At 53.8% G+C, this 22,544-nt stretch overlaps 1 protein-coding gene across 8 annotated transcripts in view; it reads left to right on the plus strand.

Moving 5' to 3' along the window:
• LOC125700310 (protocadherin alpha-C2-like) overlaps window positions 1-22,544 on the plus strand; it is a 168,839-nt gene that overhangs the window by 67,479 nt on the left and 78,816 nt on the right. The window contains exon 1 of one of the 8 annotated variants that reach the window (XM_048960810.1): window positions 3,082-12,152. The exons of 6 other annotated variants lie outside the window; for them this stretch is intronic. In XM_048960810.1, coding sequence (XP_048816767.1) covers window positions 9,591-12,152 — 2,562 coding nt within the window. In that variant the 5' untranslated portion in view covers window positions 3,082-9,590. One more of the 8 variants, XM_048960811.1, reaches the window with a different exon arrangement.

Here is a 22,544-nt window from a genome sequence, read left to right on the forward strand (position 1 = left end):
AATTGGAAAACGAGTGTGAAGGAACAATTGGAGACTCGTTGCATTCCAAGGATATGTACTTGTGCTGAATGAGAACACTGAAGGTTATGGAGGATCCGTCTTCGGGGGGACAAAAAAAAATAAAAACAAAAAAAAGGAAGAAAGAAAAAAAAGTTAAAAGAAGTAAACTGATGTGTGTAAGGAATGGAACATAACGAAGTCGTATGCAATCCAGCGTGAGACGCAGAGAAGCACAGAGGCAATTCCGTTCGCGAGCCACATGATGGCGCTGTGAGCTAAGGAACGCGCGATGCGATGCGATGCGATGCGTTGCGATGCGAGGAAGGGAGGGGAACACCTTCCGGTGCCCATGGCAAAGAAGGCAGAGCGAGAGCGAGCGGCGGGGAGGAGGAGACGCGTCCCGTGAGGAAGGATTGTGTCGGCGAGCGCGGGCGGAGGGTTTGGAGCAGGCGGGTCGGGAGGTGCGCGGCGCGGAGAAGGAGCGTTGCGGCGGCGTAGAGGGCGATGGTCGGCGGTGGAGCGGCGCGGCGGAGCTGGGGGGCCGCGGTGCTGGTGCTGCAGGCGGCCTGGGCGCTGGGCGGCGGTCCGGTGCGCTACTCGGTGCCGGAGGAAGCCGAGGCCGGCACGGTGGTGGGGCGCCTGGCGCAGGACGTGGGCCTGGAGGCGGGCGAGGCGGAGGCGCGGCGTCTGCGGCTGGTGTCGCGGGGTCTGGGGACGAGCGTGGAGGTGAGCGGGGCGAGCGGGGCGCTGGTGGTGAGCTCGCGGCTGGACCGGGAGGAGCTGTGCGGGAAGAGCGCGCCGTGCGTCCTGCGGCTGGAGGTGCTGCTGGAGCGGCCGCTGCGCGTCTTCCACGTGGAGGTGGAGGTCACCGACATCAACGACAATGCCCCGCGCTTCCCCGCCGCCTCCAAAAACATCAGCATCGCGGAATCTTCGCTGCCCGGGTCGCGTTTTCCTCTGGAGGGCGCGTCGGATGCGGATATCGGATCGAACGCGCAGCTCTCGTATACACTAAGCCCCTCCGAGCACTTTACTGTCGATATTCCCAAAGTAGAGGAGGATGGTGAGCCTCTGTTCTTGGTGCTCACAAAATCTCTGGACAGGGAGTCTCAGTCGGAGCACCGCCTGGTTCTGACGGCGAGTGACGGAGGCAGGCCGGCGCTGACGGGCACGGTGCAGCTGCTGATCTCGGTGCTGGATGCGAACGACAACGCGCCGCAGTTCAACCAGTCAGTGTATAAAGTGCAGACCCCAGAAAATACGGAACGTGGAACTTTCGTGGTAAAGGTAAACGCTACAGATTTGGATGAGGGAACAAATTGTAACATTTCATATTCTCTTACGAACTTCTTTCCTCCTAATGCGAAAAACATTTTCGAGATAGATAAAAACAGCGGCGAGATCCACCTAAAAGGTTCCTTAGATTTTGAAGATGCTTCTGCATATCGCATGCAAGTAGACGCGCAGGATAAGGGAAATCCACCTCTGAGCGGCCACAGCAAGGTGGTGGTGGAGGTGCTGGACGTGAACGACAACGCGCCCGAGGTGTGGGTGACGTCGCTGTCGGTGCCGGTGCCCGAGGACGCGGCGGTGGGGACGGTGGTGGCGCTGCTGAGCGTGTCGGACCGGGACTCGGGTCCGAACGGGCGGGTGCGGTGCGCGGTGGTGCCGGCGTCGCCGTTCGGGCTGGTGGCGACGTTCGCGGGCTCGTACTCGCTGGTGCTGCGGGAGGCGCTGGACCGGGAGCGGGTGTCGGAGTACGAGGTGGAGGTGCGGGCGGAGGACGGCGGGGCGCCGCCGCTGCGCGCCAGGCGCGGGCTGCGGGTGCCGGTGTCGGACGTGAACGACAACGCGCCGGCGTTCGCGCAGGCCGTGTACACGGTGCTGGCGCGGGAGAACAACGCGGCGGGCGCGGAGCTGGCGCGGCTGTGGGCGCGGGACCCGGACGAGGCGGGCAACGGGCGCGTGAGCTACTCGGTGTGGGAGGGCGGCGCGGGGATGGGCGCGGGCTCGGGCTCGGGCGCGGGCTCGGGGTGGCGTCCGGCGTCGAGCTACGTGTCGGTGGAGGCGGAGAGCGGGCGGCTGCGGGCGCTGCGTCCGCTGGACTACGAGGAGCTGCAGGTGCTGCAGTTCGAGGTGCGGGCGGTGGACGCGGGGGAGCCGCCGCTGTGCGGCAACGCCACGGTGCAGCTGTTCGTGGTGGACGAGAACGACAACGCGCCGGCGCTGCTGCCGCTGCCGCTGGCGGGCGGCGGGCCGGGGCCGTGGTCTGCGGGCGAGGCGGCGGAGCCGGCGTGGCGGGCGGCGGGCTCGGCGGGCTCGGCGGGTTCTGCGGGCTCGGCGTCGTCGTCGTGGTCGCTGTGGGCGCGGGCGGCGCTGGGTGCTCCGGCGGGGCAGGTGGTGGCGAAGATCCGCGCGGTGGACGCGGACTCGGGCTACAACGCGTGGCTGCGCTACGAGCTGCGGGAGCCGCGGGGCGAGGGCCCGTTCCGCGTGGGGCTGTACAGCGGCGAGGTGAGCACGGCGCGGGCGCTGGAGGAGGCGGACGGCCCGCGGCAGAGGCTGCTGATCGTGGTGCGGGACCACGGGGAGCCGCCGCGCTCGGCCACGGCCACGCTGAGCGTGTCGCTGGTGGAGGGCGCCGAGGCGGCGCTGGCGGCGGCGGGGGCGGGGGCGGTGTCGGCGGGGGCGGGGCCGCGGACGGCGGCGGGCGCGGAGGGCGGCTCTGCGGCGGCGGCGGCGGCGGCGGCGTCGACGAACGTGTGGCTGGTGGCGGCCATCTGCGCGGTGTCGAGCGTGTTGGTGCTGGCGGCGGTGCTGTACGGGGCCGGGCGCTGTGCGCCGCGGGCGGCCGTGCCGGCGGGGCCCGGGCCGGCGACGCTGGTGTGCGCCAGCGAGGTGGGCAGCTGGTCGTACTCGCAGCGCCAGAGCCGGAGCCTGTGCGTGGCCGCGGCGGCGGACGGCGCGGGCAAGAGCGACCTGATGGTGTTCAGCCCCAACTGCCCGCCGCCGCCCGGCCCCGCGCCGAAGGAGACACCGCACGAGCCGCCCTCTCTGCTCGACACGGTCAGTGGCAATCCCCCGCCGCTCGTCCCTTCTTTTCCTCCTTCCTTCCAGCTTTCCTTCTTTCCTGCTTTTGTCTATTTTCTCTTTGCTCTCCTTTGCTGTCATGCATTACTTGGCTGCTTTTGCTCCATGCCGGAGCTGCCAGTTGTCATTGTTGAGGACGCTGTGTCCTTCAGGCACGTTCCACCTGGCATGGCCTGGTGTCCACACTGTCCCCTACAGCTGCTGGGCCTGGTGCTGTGCTGCGAACTTCTTGCCCCCCTCCCAGCAATCTTGGAGTGTTGTTGTGCTGCTGTCAGTGTTGTGTTTTTTACTTCATTCAGGAAAGTGTTGAGGGAGGGTGAGCTCTTAATTTTTCTTTGTATGGTGTGTGATTTTTCTGTAATCTCTGACACTGGTAGTACAATGGTATTGATGTCTTGTTCCCATGCAAGCTGTGGAGCAGTTGGTGTTTGTTCCAGTTCTTGTTGGAGCCATGCTTTTACTTCTAATGTCTTGTGGTTAATCTGATTATTACGTTTATTTAACATGCATACTTTTAGTGTCATCTATGCAAGAGCTTTTCAGGTGTTGATTTTGGACTTCTTACAGAAGTTATGTATCCGTTATCAGAGCTTCTCTCTTCCAGAGTGAAATCACTGCCATAGGGCTACTACAACATCAATTTTATATGTGATTTGCCTCTGATTGGTCTGCAGAGGCATGCTGGTATGAAGGGTCATTTTGGTGGTGATGTCCACCAGGCTGTATTAGTTGCTTGTAATGATATTGATATTAGGTCTGGTTTCTTCTTTGTTTCTCATCTACAACAGATGTAAACAGCGATGAGAATTTGGCATTCTCTCCGCCCATTCTTTTTGTCTCGACATTGCTTCACCTGACAGAGTTATTATGTCAGCAGCAAAACCAGTATGTCCTTTTTCTATATGCATTTCATCCATGTCATTACTCTCCAGTTCCATGGATGCCCTCAATCATTTTTGCCGACCACTCTTGTGTTTGCTGTGACAGAGCGATGCAGCCCTGGGGCTGACCACAGTCCTTGCTTCCCTGCGGGTCACCTCTGAGTGTTGACTGTGATATTCCTTGTTTGTGCCTCCTTTTGTTGTTCTGATACAAAGCCATGAATTTTGATTCTTGCTGAGGAGAGTGGGAATTGTGTTGGGTACTTCTGCAACATTCTTCTCTACAGTTATCACTTTAAACCATTCTGATGATAGTGTTTTGTTTTGGTTTATTTATTAATGTATTTATTATGGTATTTGTTGTATGTTGCTGTGAAGTGTAGTGGTTCTAGTTTCCTTGCCAGGTGTAGTTCCAGAAGGCCATTCTGGATGCTAGATGTGCAGGAGTCTGTAGCTGGGGTACTTGGAGCCCCAGTCATTGGGGTGGGCACGGAGCATTTGTTGCTTGATATTTTCTATCCTGTAATTATATTAGTGCCTGTTTTGACTGCCACTGTCGTGACATGGACTCTGCAAATGCTGTTGGTTGACGCTGTTCCGCACTTCCAGCTGAGACTGCTAAAGGAGTGCAAGTCTGGTAAGGGTGGTCTTGTGGTGACAGCCCAGCAGGCATTGTTCTCTGGTGGTTCTGGCTATCAGTACTTGTTTCTTGTCAGAAACTCTCTCCTCCTCTTCTTCGGTTGTGCTGTAAAGGAGATGTGATGCAAGGTGTCACTTGTGACTTGAGAATTTTCTATCTGTAATCCTGTGTTCCTGGTTAGGAACTGGCAGGATCTACTCTGGCTTCTTTTGATGTTCCTTCAGTGTTAGCATCAGCAGTTGTGCCTTTACAAAGAGTGTTGGATGCTTCTCTTCAAAAACAGAAACAGAAGGAGAGAAAAGAACCCAGGAAATACTTGTGTTCAGTTTGAATCATAACAACACCTTTTTTATTAACTTTAGAAATACATTTCATTACATCCATGTAATATTTCCTTATAATTTTGTGGAATCATCATAAAGAATGAATCACTGTCATCAGAGCGTCTTCCAAACACTGTGTATGTTACACTGTTCTCCTGGTTTTGTCAGGTTTGGTGCTGTCACTGATGGGAAAGGTCTGCAAAAGCCAACACCAAATGAGGGGTGGGAAAGACAAGTGTTGGCATTTGGTGGAGGTGAAAGTGGAAGTGGTACTGAGTGGGGTCTGTCTGTTTCCTCCTGTGAAGGGTTGGGGGAAATCCTTCTTCTTGAGGAAAAGGAAGTAATTGGGGAGACCAAGGGACATGCCATAAGACAAGAATGAGAGATGTCTGCTTGTCTTCTGTATTTATGTTCGGGGTGGGGAATGGAAATTACCATGAGGCTGTAAGAAATGGGAGCTGGAGGCCTTGATATAGTGCATGATCTTGAGATAATATATGCTGTGGAAATGGCTAATATGTCTTTCGCTGTTCTGAATTTATCTCCTGTACTAATCATGAATCCTTCTCACTCCTCTGGGAATTATTGAACCTACCTCAACACTTCTGCTGTTCCTGCGAAATGAAGTGGGAATAGCAATAGTGAGTGGTGGCACGGGCATTTGCCCTTGAATGCGAAGTCAAATTTGGGATGGGTGAGGGTGTTGGTGGCCTCAGCCTTTCAAGGACTGATTATCTCCAAAGAGGGCAGTTCAATACCCTCCCTGTCCTGTTGTTCCATTGTGTGCCAGCTGCTGTGGGGAGTTTTGGTTTTCTATATGCACTTGGTTTTCCTTCCTGGAATTATTCTGCATTATAGGCCTGTTTTCAAAGTGATGTGTAATCTCAACTTCCACTGCTGCTTTTCTGAGCTGTTCAAGTAGAAGCTATAGTGAAGTTTGATCATCCCATTGGCCTTCTCTGAAGGTGCTGCTTTTCTTCCTTCTCTTGCTGTTCCCTGCTCCCCACATCCCTGCTGTCTGCTAACTGTGCTGGTGTCCACCAAGTGTTTCTGCTCAGAAGCTGTGGTGTTCTTTCCATTGATTCTTCTCAGAAAGGGACATAAAATGAATTGACCAATGGCAGCTGTTTGTTTGTATGTTTGTTTGTTTTTGCACAACCTTTGAGCAAATATAGATATTTTTTCCGTTTCTTTCGTACCACCAAGTTGTTTGTAGAGAAGACACAGCACGCATTATGCTGTATTTTCTTCTTTCATTTATGATAATAATGTGCTTTGAAATACAGAGTTGTTGAACACTACCATGTGGAAGATGCACAAATGAGAGAAGTGTTTTTCTGTATTGGACAAGGGATTGAGATGACAGCCGAGGATCTGGCCATGTCAGTTCCATGTATCCCATGGTAGCTAATCCTTCTTGTCTCCTGTGAGTGCTGATTAAAATGGTGCAGTTTTTCTCTATGCCTTATGATGAGCTTTTGGTACCACCTGGGCTGACGGTTTCTCCCATCAGAGGTGTTCCCTTCCTCTGGTAGCTGCGTGGTGCAAGAAGTGTGCTGGTAATGGGATGTGAGATGCAGAGTGCTGATTATTTTCTGATGATCATTTTTCCTCCCATACATGGAAAGCATATATGATGTGGGAGAGTAGCATCCCAATTTCCCCTCCTTGTGTCATGGTGGGAACCTTCAGGAGATGCAGCAGCAGTGGATATTTCTGTGATGGTGCTCCTGCTCAGGCACTATTTCTGAAGAGACAAGGAGAGGTGGATGTAATCCTTAAGGGCTCAGAGAACAACGTGTGCTGTCTACGACCAGAGTGGTCCCAGTTCAAAAGAGAGAATATCTAATGACTGTGGTGTAGAGACTGGTAGCATTTCCACCTGAGATTGTTGAGATGATTCAAAGAACTCAATGTTTCTGAGGAGCCTGGCTGACATTGTGTAGCTCTGCTTCAGCTCCACTGTTATTGGTGTTGTTGAGGGAAAGTGAAGATCTGCTCAGCCCTGGATCACGCTGAGTGTGGGACTTAGAGTGGGATCCAGTTGGTAGAGAGGATCAAATTTCACATTTGTGATCCTGTGAGCAGCTCTGAGTAGGGTCTGGGCATTCATTCTTGGTTTCCTTAGCAGGGAAGAGGGACTCAGAGAGATTTAGAAGAAGATGGATTATGTCACTGGACAATAGTTGGAAAATGCTGACCGAGCTGGAGAAGGTGTTTGCAAGGTTAGGGGTTATCAGTAGAAAACCTTTAGAGATGGCCAGCCACATAGAGCTGCTTGACCTGGATCCTGTGATAAACTCCAGGAATTCAGCTGTAGGATGTCAGCGTGAGAAGTGATGTGAAATTGATATGGCCACAAAAATGCTTTGCCATATGGGTCTGAAGTGTCCATCTGCTGTCTTTGCTTGGTATAGCCTTGCCCTGTGAATATCTAGTCATCTGGGAGCAGTACAGAGTATATACCATCTTTGATGGGGAATTGAGAAGTCTTCAACAGTGTGACCATTGACAGCAAGGTCATCTGTGACGTGTGATGATGTTCCACAGTTCCCTATGCAGTTAAGTTTTGTATACCTTCACTCCCTGTTGTATTTGTGTCATTCCTGCTAGTGAAGTCATTTGCCATATCCACTTTTATTCCCACGTGTGTGAATACGGAATGCTGTTGCTCAAGCAAGGAGCTTTTCCCCATACTGGTTGTTCTGGATGACTTCATCAAACCTGCCCATGATCTTCCCTCTGCTGCTATTCTTTCCTGGGCGTGGAAGAAGTGCTGTCTGTATTCAAGATATTGCAAATCTTGTTCTTCAATGATGTGCACTGGGATCTTGTATTATTCTTTTCTCCAGTTACGAAAGCATCCTAATGCATTGCTTTGGAAATATATTTGTTGGCGGTGGATGAGATGTAGTGTGTTGAGTTCTGGCTGCTGTCAGATTTCAGATCTTTAGGCAGTTGCCCATGAGTGCGGGGCCTGACTTTTCCATTCTAGTGAGCTCAGGTAATCACTGAGTGAACGTTATCAGTTCTCAGGTCTCCCTCTTACTTCCCTTCTGATGGATGTGTGCCAGAGAGCACTATATCCAGTGATAGTCTGTTATTTGTTCTAAAGAAGTATCTACAAAGACTACAGGTAAGTCATTTGTGTTAAAAGATTATGAATGATAGATAGCTGCATTTTTTTTTTCTTTTTTGCTGTTCAGGTGTGGTCTCTTTTTATTGGATGGACTAAATATTGCCAGGGCATTACCTGTAGGTTTGGAGTCTTCCTGTAATCTTGTGTATGCAAATGCAGGTAAGATACAAGGATGCAGGAGGAAGAAGAGTTCATCTTTGTATTATGACTTTACACCAGGTAAGCAGATGGCGGAAACCAAACTGATCAATGACTTCTTATGCATCTGGACTGAAGACATTGCTGTCCTCAGGAGGTCTTGTTTTCTTCAGCAATGGGTTTCCACATGGACCAGCAATCGATTAGAGCAGGAAGGAAAGAGATCAGAAGGCACAAGATTGTTCAGTGCTGAAGGACCATGGTGTACATCATAAGAAAGATGTGAGTTGCTCCCACCCTTATGCTGGCAGATGCCAGAGTATGGGGCAGATGGTGTTGAATACAAAGGGTTCAGAGAAGACCTGATATACAGGCAGGTGACAGATTTTGTCCTGCATGTTTAGCCACACAGCCAACTTTTTTGATTTGAGGAAGAGGAGAATGATTCCAGTATCCAGCCCTGACGATGTGTCTGCTGCAGGTATTGGTCACAGATGGTGAGCACAGATACCCATCAAAGAAGAAAATCTCCTATTGCCTTTCTCATCTGAATCATCTTGCTAATATGGAGACTCCTGTGCACATCCTCCCACAGCTCCCACCTGCTGAGAAGTGCAGGCTGACAGGAATACCAGCAGGTAGCTCTCACTTGCATCCCCGTTTCCTCTCAGAAACCTCTCTGCCTTCAATCATCGTACGACTGACACACACCAACTGGAGCCACCATTACGTGAGTGTTGGCTCGAAGCAACGTTTAGATTTACTTTGCTGTAAGAAATATACAGAAGGCAGGTGATCAGAGCATGTTTCTGGAAGCACTTGTGTTAAACGACAAGGTTTCCGACAGAGGTCATAGTAGAAACTGTCCCACTAGCCAACCTATGGGTACAGAACATTTCACAGCACGGTCATTTCAAGTGGAAGACAACAGGAAGAGATTAATGGGTGTCTCACTGCAACTAAATAGCTATGAACGACTACTAAATGAGTACAGTGAAAACTGCTGAGAGTAAAAACGTGTAAAAAACACTATATCTCAAAGAGAACTGAAGCATAAGAAATGGAGAATTGCAAAGACGAATCGAATCGGGCACGATCTGCAGAAACTCAAGAGCAGTTCCCTCCGTGAGCCACATGATGGCGCTGTGAGCTAAGGAACGCGCGATGCGGTGCGATGCGATGCGATGCGATGCGAGGAAGGGAGGGGAACACCTTCCGGTGCCCATGGCAAAGAAGGCAGAGCGAGAGCGAGCGGCGGGGAGGAGGAGGCGCGTCCCGTGAGGAAGGATTGTGTCGGCGTGCGCGGGCGGAGGGTTTGGAGCAGGCGGGTCGGGAGGTGCGCGGCGCGGAGAAGGAGCGGAGCGGCGGCGTAGAGGGCGATGGTCGGCGGTGGAGCGGCGCGGCGGAGCTGGGGGGCCGCGGTGCTGGTGCTGCAGGCGGCCTGGGCGCTGGGCGGCGGTCCGGTGCGCTACTCGGTGCCGGAGGAAGCCGAGGCCGGCACGGTGGTGGGGCGCCTGGCGCAGGACGTGGGCCTGGAGGCGGGCGAGGCGGAGGCGCGGCGTCTGCGGCTGGTGTCGCGGGGCCTGGGGGCGAGCGTGGAGGTGAGCGGGACGAGCGGGGCGCTGGTGGTGAGCTCGCGGCTGGACCGGGAGGAGCTGTGCGGGAAGAGCGCGCCGTGCGTCCTGCGGCTGGAGGTGCTGCTGGAGCGGCCGCTGCGCGTCTTCCACGTGGAGGTGGAGGTCACCGACATCAACGACAATGCCCCGCGCTTCCCCGCTGCCTCCAAAAACATCAGCGTGTGGGAAAATGCCCCACTGAATTCCCGGTTTCCTCTGGAGGGCGCGTCGGATGCGGATATCGGTTCGAACGCGCAGCTCTCGTATACACTGAGCTCCTCTGAACTCTTTGCTTTGGATGTGAAATCTATAGACAAAAACAAAGTTTCCATTGCCCTGGTGTTAACGCATCCTCTGGACCGCGAGTCGCAGTCGGAGCACCGCTTGGTGCTGACGGCGAGTGACGGGGGCAGGCCGGCGCTGACGGGCACGGTGCAGCTGCTGATCTCGGTGCTGGATGCGAACGACAACGCGCCGCAGTTCAACCAGTCAGTGTATAAAGTGCAGCTGCCGGAAGATGCCATTCCTGGAATTGTTTTCCTACAGCTTTCAGCGACAGACAAAGACGAGGGGATTAATGGGGAAATCTACTATGCATTTAGCGAGACAATTCCTGAGAAAATGAAAGAATTGTTTGTAATCGATAGAATTTCAGGGGAAATGAGAACAGCGGGAAAACTGGATTTTGAAGATGTTCAGTCGTATGACCTGGAGGTCCAGGCTGGCGATAAAGGGATGCCCCCGCTGTCGGGGCACTGCAGCGTATTGTTGGAAGTGCTGGACGTGAACGACAACGCGCCCGAGGTGTGGGTGACGTCGCTGTCGGTGCCGGTGCCCGAGGACGCGGCGCTGGGGACGGTGGTGGCGCTGCTGAGCGTGTCGGACCGGGACTCGGGTCCGAACGGGCGAGTGCGGTGCGCGGTGGTGCCGGCGTCGCCGTTCGGGCTGGTGGCGACGTTCGCGGGCTCGTACTCGCTGGTGCTGCGGGAGGCGCTGGACCGGGAGCGGGTGTCGGAGTACGAGGTGGAGGTGCGGGCGGAGGACGGCGGGGCGCCGCCGCTGCGCGCCAGGCGCGGGCTGCGGGTGCCGGTGTCGGACGTGAACGACAACGCGCCGGCGTTCGCGCAGGCCGTGTACACGGTGCTGGCGCGGGAGAACAACGCGGCGGGCGCGGAGTTGGCGCGGCTGTGGGCGCGGGACCCGGACGAGGCGGGCAACGGGCGCGTGAGCTACTCGGTGTGGGAGGGCGGCGCGGGGATGGGCGCGGGCTCGGGCTCGGGCTCGGGCTCGGGGTGGCGTCCGGCGTCGAGCTACGTGTCGGTGGAGGCGGAGAGCGGGCGGCTGCGGGCGCTGCGTCCGCTGGACTACGAGGAGCTGCAGGTGCTGCAGTTCGAGGTGCGGGCGGTGGACGCGGGGGAGCCGCCGCTGTGCGGCAACGCCACGGTGCAGCTGTTCGTGGTGGACGAGAACGACAACGCGCCGGCGCTGCTGCCGCTGCCGCTGGCGGGCGGCGGGCCGGGGCCGTGGTCTGCGGGCGAGGCGGCGGAGCCGGCGTGGCGGGCGGCGGGCTCGGCGGGCTCGGCGGGTTCTCCGGGCTCGGCGTCGTCGTCGTGGTCGCTGTGGGCGCGGGCGGCGCTGGGTGCTCCGGCGGGGCAGGTGGTGGCGAAGATCCGCGCGGTGGACGCGGACTCGGGCTACAACGCGTGGCTGCGCTACGAGCTGCGGGAGCCGCGGGGCGAGGGCCCGTTCCGCGTGGGGCTGTACAGCGGCGAGGTGAGCACGGCGCGGGCGCTGGAGGAGGCGGACGGCCCGCGGCAGAGGCTGCTGATCGTGGTGCGGGACCACGGGGAGCCGCCGCGCTCGGCCACGGCCACGCTGAGCGTGTCGCTGGTGGAGGGCGCCGAGGCGGCGCTGGCGGCGGCGGGGGCGGGGGCGGTGTCGGCGGGGGCGGGGCCGCGGACGGCGGCGGGCGCGGAGGGCGGCTCTGCGGCGGCGGCGGCGGCGGCGGCGTCGACGAACGTGTGGCTGGTGGCGGCCATCTGCGCGGTGTCGAGCGTGTTGGTGCTGGCGGCGGTGCTGTACGGGGCCGGGCGCTGTGCGCCGCGGGCGGCCGTGCCGGCGGGGCCCGGGCCGGCGACGCTGGTGTGCGCCAGCGAGGTGGGCAGCTGGTCGTACTCGCAGCGCCAGAGCCGGAGCCTGTGCGTGGCCGCGGCGGCGGACGGCGCGGGCAAGAGCGACCTGATGGTGTTCAGCCCCAACTGCCCGCCGCCGCCCGGCCCCGCGCCGAAGGAGACACCGCACGAGCCGCCCTCTCTGCTCGACACGGTCAGTGGCAATCCCCCGCCGCTCGTCCCTTCTTTTCCTCCTTCCTTCCAGCTTTCCTTCTTTCCTGCTTTTGTCTATTTTCTCTTTGCTCTCCTTTGCTGTCATGCATTACTTGGCTGCTTTTGCTCCATGCCGGAGCTGCCAGTTGTCATTGTTGAGGACGCTGTGTCCTTCAGGCACGTTCCACCTGGCATGGCCTGGTGTCCACACTGTCCCCTACAGCTGCTGGGCCTGGTGCTGTGCTGCGAACTTCTTGCCCCCCTCCCAGCAATCTTGGAGTGTTGTTGTGCTGCTGTCAGTGTTGTGTTTTTTACTTCATTCAGGAAAGTGTTGAGGGAGGGTGAGCTCTTAATTTTTCTTTGTATGGTGTGTGATTTTTCTGTAATCTCTGACACTGGTAGTACAATGGTATTGATGTCTTGTTCCCATGCAAGCTGTGGAGCAGTTGGTGTTTGTTCCAGTTCTTGTTGGAGCCATGCTTTTACTTCTAATGTCTTGTGGTTAATCTGATTATTACGTTTATTTAACATGCATACTTTTAGTGTCATCTATGCAAGAGCTTTTCAGGTGTTGATTTTGGACTTCTTACAGAAGTTATGTATCCGTTATCAGAGCTTCTCTCTTCCAGAGTGAAATCACTGCCATAGGGCTACTACAACATCAATTTTATATGTGATTTGCCTCTGATTGGTCTGCAGAGGCATGCTGGTATGAAGGGTCATTTTGGTGGTGATGTCCACCAGGCTGTATTAGTTGCTTGTAATGATATTGATATTAGGTCTGGTTTCTTCTTTGTTTCTCATCTACAACAGATGTAAACAGCGATGAGAATTTGGCATTCTCTCCGCCCATTCTTTTTGTCTCGACATTGCTTCACCTGACAGAGTTATTATGTCAGCAGCAAAACCAGTATGTCCTTTTTCTATATGCATTTCATCCATGTCATTACTCTCCAGTTCCATGGATGCCCTCAATCATTTTTGCCGACCACTCTTGTGTTTGCTGTGACAGAGCGATGCAGCCCTGGGGCTGACCACAGTCCTTGCTTCCCTGCGGGTCACCTCTGAGTGTTGACTGTGATATTCCTTGTTTGTGCCTCCTTTTGTTGTTCTGATACAAAGCCATGAATTTTGATTCTTGCTGAGGAGAGTGGGAATTGTGTTGGGTACTTCTGCAACATTCTTCTCTACAGTTATCACTTTAAACCATTCTGATGATAGTGTTTTGTTTTGGTTTATTTATTAATGTATTTATTATGGTATTTGTTGTATGTTGCTGTGAAGTGTAGTGGTTCTAGTTTCCTTGCCAGGTGTAGTTCCAGAAGGCCATTCTGGATGCTAGATGTGCAGGAGTCTGTAGCTGGGGTACTTGGAGCCCCAGTCATTGGGGTGGGCACGGAGCATTTGTTGCTTGATATTTTCTATCCTGTAATTATATTAGTGCCTGTTTTGACTGCCACTGTCGTGACATGGACTCTGCAAATGCTGTTGGTTGACGCTGTTCCGCACTTCCAGCTGAGACTGCTAAAGGAGTGCAAGTCTGGTAAGGGTGGTCTTGTGGTGACAGCCCAGCAGGCATTGTTCTCTGGTGGTTCTGGCTATCAGTACTTGTTTCTTGTCAGAAACTCTCTCCTCCTCTTCTTCGGTTGTGCTGTAAAGGAGATGTGATGCAAGGTGTCACTTGTGACTTGAGAATTTTCTATCTGTAATCCTGTGTTCCTGGTTAGGAACTGGCAGGATCTACTCTGGCTTCTTTTGATGTTCCTTCAGTGTTAGCATCAGCAGTTGTGCCTTTACAAAGAGTGTTGGATGCTTCTCTTCAAAAACAGAAACAGAAGGAGAGAAAAGAACCCAGGAAATACTTGTGTTCAGTTTGAATCATAACAACACCTTTTTTATTAACTTTAGAAATACATTTCATTACATCCATGTAATATTTCCTTATAATTTTGTGGAATCATCATAAAGAATGAATCACTGTCATCAGAGCGTCTTCCAAACACTGTGTATGTTACACTGTTCTCCTGGTTTTGTCAGGTTTGGTGCTGTCACTGATGGGAAAGGTCTGCAAAAGCCAACAGCAAATGAGGGGTGGGAAAGACAAGTGTTGGCATTTGGTGGAGGTGAAAGTGGAAGTGGTACTGAGTGGGGTCTGTCTGTTTCCTCCTGTGAAGGGTTGGGGGAAATCCTTCTTCTTGAGGAAAAGGAAGTAATTGGGGAGACCAAGGGACATGCCATAAGACAAGAATGAGAGATGTCTGCTCGTCTTCTGTATTTATGTTCGGGGTGGGGAATGGAAATTACCATGAGGCTGTAAGAAATGGGAGCTGGAGGCCTTGATATAGTGCATGATCTTGAGATAATATATGCTGTGGAAATGGCTAATATGTCTTTCGCTGTTCTGAATTTATCTCCTGTACTAATCATGAATCCTTCTCACTCCTCTGGGAATTATTGAACCTACCTCAACACTTCTGCTGTTCCTGCAAAATGAAGTGGGAATAGCACTAGTGAGTGGTGGCATGGGCATTTGCCCTTGAATGCGAAGTCAAATTTGGGATGGGTGAGGGTGTTGGTGGCCTCAGCCTTTCAAGGACTGATTATCTCCAAAGAGGGCAGTTCAATACCCTCCCTGTCCTGTTGTTCCATTGTATGCCAGCTGCTGTGGGGAGTTTTGGTTTTCTATATGCACTTGGTTTTCCTTCCTGGAATTATTCTGCATTATAGGCCTGTTTTCAAAGTGATGTGTAATCTCAACTTCCACTGCTGCTTTTCTGAGCTGTTCAAGTAGAAGCTATAGTGAAGTTTGATCATCCCATTGGCCTTCTCTGAAGGTGCTGCTTTTCTTCCTTCTCTTGCTGTTCCCTGCTCCCCACATCCCTGCTGTCTGCTAACTGTGCTGGTGTCCACCAAGTGTTTCTGCTCAGAAGCTGTGGTGTTCTTTCCATTGATTCTTCTCAGAAAGGGACATAAAATGAATTGACCAATGGCAGCTGTTTGTTTGTATGTTTGTTTGTTTTTGCACAACCTTTGAGCAAATATAGATATTTTTTCCGTTTCTTTCGTACCACCAAGTTGTTTGTAGAGAAGACACAGCACGCATTATGCTGTATTTTCTTCTTTCATTTATGATAATAATGTGCTTTGAAATACAGAGTTGTTGAACACTACCATGTGGAAGATGCACAAATGAGAGAAGTGTTTTTCTGTATTGGACAAGGGATTGAGATGACAGCCGAGGATCTGGCCATGTCAGTTCCATGTATCCCATGGTAGCTAATCCTTCTTGTCTCCTGTGAGTGCTGATTAAAATGGTGCAGTTTTTCTCTATGCCTTATGATGAGCTTTTGGTACCACCTGGGCTGACGGTTTCTCCCATCAGAGGTGTTCCCTTCCTCTGGTAGCTGCGTGGTGCAAGAAGTGTGCTGGTAATGGGATGTGAGATGCAGAGTGCTGATTATTTTCTGATGATCATTTTTCCTCCCATACATGGAAAGCATATATGATGTGGGAGAGTAGCATCCCAATTTCCCCTCCTTGTGTCATGGTGGGAACCTTCAGGAGATGCAGCAGCAGTGGATATTTCTGTGATGGTGCTCCTGCTCAGGCACTATTTCTGAAGAGACAAGGAGAGGTGGATGTAATCCTTAAGGGCTCAGAGAACAACGTGTGCTGTCTACGACCAGAGTGGTCCCAGTTCAAAAGAGAGAATATCTAATGACTGTGGTGTAGAGACTGGTAGCATTTCCACCTGAGATTGTTGAGATGATTCAAAGAACTCAATGTTTCTGAGGAGCCTGGCTGACATTGTGTAGCTCTGCTTCAGCTCCACTGTTATTGGTGTTGTTGAGGGAAAGTGAAGATCTGCTCAGCCCTGGATCACGCTGAGTGTGGGACTTAGAGTGGGATCCAGTTGGTAGAGAGGATCAAATTTCACATTTGTGATCCTGTGAGCAGCTCTGAGTAGGGTCTGGGCATTCATTCTTGGTTTCCTTAGCAGGGAAGAGGGACTCAGAGAGATTTAGAAGAAGATGGATTATGTCACTGGACAATAGTTGGAAAATGCTGACCGAGCTGGAGAAGGTGTTTGCAAGGTTAGGGGTTATCAGTAGAAAACCTTTAGAGATGGCCAGCCACATAGAGCTGCTTGACCTGGATCCTGTGATAAACTCCAGGAATTCAGCTGTAGGATGTCAGCGTGAGAAGTGATGTGAAATTGATATGGCCACAAAAATGCTTTGCCATATGGGTCTGAAGTGTCCATCTGCTGTCTTTGCTTGGTATAGCCTTGCCCTGTGAATATCTAGTCATCTGGGAGCAGTACAGAGTATATACCATCTTTGATGGGGAATTGAGAAGTCTTCAACAGTGTGACCATTGACAGCAAGGTCATCTGTGACGTGTGATGATGTTCCACAGTTCCCTATGCAGTTAAGTTTTGTATACCTTCACTCCCTGTTGTATTTGTGTCATTCCTGCTAGTGAAGTCATTTGCCATATCCACTTTTATTCCCACGTGTGTGAATACGGAATGCTGTTGCTCAAGCAAGGAGCTTTTCCCCATACTGGTTGTTCTGGATGACTTCATCAAACCTGCCCATGATCTTCCCTCTGCTGCTATTCTTTCCTGGGCGTGGAAGAAGTGCTGTCTGTATTCAAGATATTGCAAATCTTGTTCTTCAATGATGTGCACTGGGATCTTGTATTATTCTTCTCTCCAGTTATGAAAGCATCCTAATGCATTGCTTTGGAAATATATTTGTTGGCGGTGGATGAGATGTAGTGTGTTGAGTTCTGGCTGCTGTCAGATTTCAGATCTTTAGGCAGTTGCCCATGAGTGCGGGGCCTGACTTTTCCATTCTAGTGAGCTCAGGTAATCACTGAGTGAACGTTATCAGTTCTCAGGTCTCCCTCTTACTTCCCTTCTGATGGATGTGTGCCAGAGAGCACTATATCCAGTGATAGTCTGTTATTTGTTCTAAAGAAGTATCTACAAAGACTACAGGTAAGTCATTTGTGTTAAAAGATTATGAATGATAGATAGCTGCATTTTTTTTTTTCTTTTTTGCTGTTCAGGTGTGGTCTCTTTTTATTGGATGGACTAAATATTGCCAGGGCATTACCTGTAGGTTTGGAGTCTTCCTGTAATCTTGTGTATGCAAATGCAGGTAAGATACAAGGATGCAGGAGGAAGAAGAGTTCATCTTTGTATTATGACTTCACACCAGGTAAGCAGATGGCGGAAACCAAACTGATCAATGACTTCTTATGCATCTGGACTGAAGACATTGCTGTCCTCAGGAGGTCTTGTTTTCTTCAGCAATGGGTTTCCACATGGACCAGCAATCGATTAGAGCAGGAAGGAAAGAGATCAGAAGGCACAAGATTGTTCAGTGCTGAAGGACCATGGTGTACATCATGAGAAAGATGTGAGTTGCTCCCACCCTTATGCTGGCAGATGCCAGAGTATGGGGCAGATGGTGTTGAATACAAAGGGTTCAGAGAAGACCTGATATACAGGCAGGTGACAGATTTTGTCCTGCATGTTTAGCCACACAGCCAACTTTTTTGATTTGAGGAAGAGGAGAATGATTCCAGTATCCAGCCCTGACGATGTGTCTGCTGCAGGTATTGGTCACAGATGGTGAGCACAGATACCCATCAAAGAGGAAAATCTCCTATTTTCTTTCTCATCTGAATCATCTTGCTAATATGGAGACTCCTGTGCACATCCTCCCACAGCTCCCACCTGCTGAGAAGTGCAGGCTGACAGGAATACCAGCAGGTAGCTCTCACTTGCATCCCCGTTTCCTCTCAGAAACCTCTCTGCCTTCAATCATCGTACGACTGACACACACCAACTGGAGCCACCATTACGCGAGTGTTGGCTCGAAGCAACGTTTAAATTTACTTTGCTGTAAGAAATATACAGAAGGCAGGTGATCAGAGCATGTTTCTGGAAGCACTTGTGTTAAACGATAAGGTTTCCAACAGAGGTCATAGTAGAAACTGTCCCACTAGCCAACCTATGGGTACAGAACATTTCACAGCACGGTCATTTCAAGTGGAAGACAACAGGAAGAGATTAATGGGTGTCTCACTGCAACTAAATAGCTATGAACGACTACTTAACGAATACAGTGAAAACTGCTGAGAGTAAAAACGTGTAAAAAACGCTATATCTCAAAGAGAACTGAAGCATAAGAAATGGAGAATTGCAAAGACGAATCGAATCGGGCACGATCTGCAGAAACTCAAGAGCAGTTCCCTCCGTGAGCCACATGATGGCGCTGTGAGCTAAGGAACGCGCGATGCGGTGCGGTGGGATGCGATGCGATGCGAGGAAGGGAGGGGAACACCTTCCGGTGCCCATGGCAAAGAAGGCAGAGCGAGAGCGAGCGGCGGGGAGGAGGAGGCGCGTCCCGTGAGGAAGGATTGTGTCGGCGAGCGCGGGCGGAGGGTTTGGAGCAGGCGGGTCGGGAGGTGCGCGGCGCGGAGAAGGAGCGTTGCGGCGGCGTAGAGGGCGATGGTCGGCGGTGGAGCGGCGCGGCGGAGCTGGGGGGCCGCGGTGCTGGTGCTGCAGGCGGCCTGGGCGCTGGGCGGCGGTCCGGTGCGCTACTCGGTGCCGGAGGAAGCCGAGGCCGGCACGGTGGTGGGGCGCCTGGCGCAGGACGTGGGCCTGGAGGCGGGCGAGGCGGAGGCGCGGCGTCTGCGGCTGGTGTCGCGGGGCCTGGGGGCGAGCGTGGAGGTGAGCGGGACGAGCGGGGCGCTGGTGGTGAGCTCGCGGCTGGACCGGGAGGAGCTGTGCGGGAAGAGCGCGCCGTGCGTCCTGCGGCTGGAGGTGCTGCTGGAGCGGCCGCTGCGCGTCTTCCACGTGGAGGTGGAGGTCACCGACATCAACGACAATGCCCCGCGCTTCCCCGCCGCCTCCAAAAACATCAGCATCGCGGAATCTTCTCTGCCCGGGTCGCGTTTCCCTCTGGAGGGCGCGTCGGATGCGGATATCGGATCGAACGCACAAATATCCTACACACTGAGTCCCTCCGAGCACTTCGCTTTGGATGTGAAATCTAAAGACAAAAACAAAGTTTCCATTGCCCTGGTGTTAACGCATCCTCTGGACCGCGAGTCGCAGTCGGAGCACCGCTTGGTGCTGACGGCGAGTGACGGGGGCAGGCCGGCGCTGACGGGCACGGTGCAGCTGCTGATCTCGGTGCTGGATGCGAACGACAACGCGCCGCAGTTCAACCAGTCGGTGTATAAAGTGCAGCTGCCGGAAGATGCCATGCCGGGAACTGTTTTTCTGCAGCTAACAGCAACGGACAAAGACGAGGGGATTAATGGGGAAATCTACTATGCATTTAGCGAGACAATTCCTGAGAAAATGAAAGAATTGTTTGTAATCGATAGAATTTCAGGGGAAATGAGAACTGCGGGACAACTGGATTTTGAAGATGTTCAGTCGTATGACCTGGAGATCGAGGCGAGAGATAAGGGGATGCCTCCATTGTCGGGCCATTGCAGCGTGGAGCTGGAGGTGCTGGACGTGAACGACAACGCGCCCGAGGTGTGGGTGACGTCGCTGTCGGTGCCGGTGCCCGAGGACGCGGCGGTGGGGACGGTGGTGGCGCTGCTGAGCGTGTCGGACCGGGACTCGGGTCCGAACGGGCGGGTGCGGTGCGCGGTGGTGCCGGCGTCGCCGTTCGGGCTGGTGGCGACGTTCGCGGGCTCGTACTCGCTGGTGCTGCGGGAGGCGCTGGACCGGGAGCGGGTGTCGGAGTACGAGGTGGAGGTGCGGGCGGAGGACGGCGGGGCGCCGCCGCTGCGCGCCAGGCGCGGGCTGCGGGTGCCGGTGTCGGACGTGAACGACAACGCGCCGGCGTTCGCGCAGGCCGTGTACACGGTGCTGGCGCGGGAGAACAACGCGGCGGGCGCGGAGCTGGCGCGGCTGTGGGCGCGGGACCCGGACGAGGCGGGCAACGGGCGCGTGAGCTACTCGGTGTGGGAGGGCGGCGCGGGGATGGGCGCGGGCTCGGGCTCGGGCTCGGGCTCGGGGTGGCGTCCGGCGTCGAGCTACGTGTCGGTGGAGGCGGAGAGCGGGCGGCTGCGGGCGCTGCGTCCGCTGGACTACGAGGAGCTGCAGGTGCTGCAGTTCGAGGTGCGGGCGGTGGACGCGGGGGAGCCGCCGCTGTGCGGCAACGCCACGGTGCAGCTGTTCGTGGTGGACGAGAACGACAACGCGCCGGCGCTGCTGCCGCTGCCGCTGGCGGGCGGCGGGCCGGGGCCGTGGTCTGCGGGCGAGGCGGCGGAGCCGGCGTGGCGGGCGGCGGGCTCGGCGGGCTCGGCGGGTTCTCCGGGCTCGGCGTCGTCGTCGTGGTCGCTGTGGGCGCGGGCGGCGCTGGGTGCTCCGGCGGGGCAGGTGGTGGCGAAGATCCGCGCGGTGGACGCGGACTCGGGCTACAACGCGTGGCTGCGCTACGAGCTGCGGGAGCCGCGGGGCGAGGGCCCGTTCCGCGTGGGGCTGTACAGCGGCGAGGTGAGCACGGCGCGGGCGCTGGAGGAGGCGGACGGCCCGCGGCAGAGGCTGCTGATCGTGGTGCGGGACCACGGGGAGCCGCCGCGCTCGGCCACGGCCACGCTGAGCGTGTCGCTGGTGGAGGGCGCCGAGGCGGCGCTGGCGGCGGTGTCGGCGGGGGCGGGGCCGCGGAGGGCGGCGGGCGCGGAGGGCGGCTCTGCGGCGGCGGCGGCGGCGGCGGCGTCGACGAACGTGTGGCTGGTGGCGGCCATCTGCGCGGTGTCGAGCGTGTTGGTGCTGGCGGCGGTGCTGTACGGGGCCGGGCGCTGTGCGCCGCGGGCGGCCGTGCCGGCGGGGCCCGGGCCGACGACGCTGGTGTGCGCCAGCGAGGTGGGCAGCTGGTCGTACTCGCAGCGCCAGAGCCGGAGCCTGTGCGTGGCCGCGGCGGCGGACGGCGCGGGCAAGAGCGACCTGATGGTGTTCAGCCCCAACTGCCCGCCGCCGCCCGGCCCCGCGCCGGAGAGCGGTTCTTTGGAGAAGGGTCGGTCTCTGTCCCCGTATTCTTCCTCCACGGTAAGTTGTCTTGCGTCTTTTTACTGGTCAGTTCCTGTTTTCGCTTCTTGTGTTTTTTTTTTTTTTGTTTTGTTTTTTTGTTCGTTTTTTCATTAGTCGTTGAAGCGTTTTATTCTGGTAAGAGTTCTGCAGGTCGTTTCGTTGTAGTTTTGCGCGGTCGTCATTTTTACCTTTTGTGTTTGTGTTACATATGAATATGGTGTTCATATGTGCCGTTGCTGATTATTGAATTTGGATTGAATATGGATTGCAGTGAGCTGTGGATTCCTTTTACGGTTGAAAGGTGTACTACAGGAACTGACCCATAAGGGGTGTGATTTGAGAGAGAAAAGTTCGTGGATGTAATGTATGTTGTTCTTCCTCTGGATATTCGCTGAATATTATGGAAGAATGAGGCAATGATAAAGATTGGTAAAGATAGTGGTGGGAACTGCTTGAGGGTGCGTGTTTCCTGCTGTGCTTCGAGTTCTACGCCGGGCTGGGCTCCCATATCCCTGTAGCTTTCTGTTCCATCCACCTCAGAAATACATTATGTAAAGTAAGGTCAAAAAGTGTTCTGTTGCTGTATATTAAGAGGAAAGAAGAAAAAATCGTTTCTGTATTCGTTGTTGAAGTCTGATGATTTTGTAATGAAAACAACTTGTTTTTTCTCCTGTGTAGCTGAATAAAGCTGCAAATACAGATTCACCTGGAGAGTAGGTCTTAATGCTGGTTTCTGCATTGATGTCCTTATTTGGAGAGTGATTATTTACGGGTTGTTTTGAAATTGTTGCAAACTCAGGTCATCTTGGCTGTGCACTGATGGTATTTGTAGATTTTTTTTCATTCAGGCCAGCTGCAAAACACTCTTTGGGATAAAGTGTTAAGGTCATGTTTAAAGTTTTGTGATTGATGCTAGAATCTGGATGTGTCCTTTGTGGAGAAACATGAAGATCTCTTTATACTGCTTTAGTTCTCGTTTTAGTGTAAAAACAGAGTATGTTGGGCTGCCAGGGTAGTAAGAACAAAGAGTACTCCTCTCATTATGCATTCAATTCACTGAAGGTGCGTGTATGGCTCATTATCATGGTATGATTTTTACATCATATTTTCTGACGACTTCTGTAAGCGATTTACACGAAAGTTGAGGTCTGAAAAAAAGAAATATCTGCGATTGTTGGTGATATGACAAGAATGCTGCTTTTGGGGGTAGCGAAATCCAGTCAAGAGAGTTGAAAACGTAGTGGCCAGTGGTTTTTTGTTTGTTTGCTTTTAATACAATAAGATTGAGATTTCCCTCTGAACTATTTAAAAGAATATTTCTGA

The sequence above is a fragment of the Lagopus muta genome, chromosome 14 (genome assembly GCF_023343835.1).
Source record: "Lagopus muta isolate bLagMut1 chromosome 14, bLagMut1 primary, whole genome shotgun sequence".
NCBI classification, from domain to species: domain Eukaryota; kingdom Metazoa; phylum Chordata; class Aves; order Galliformes; family Phasianidae; genus Lagopus; species Lagopus muta.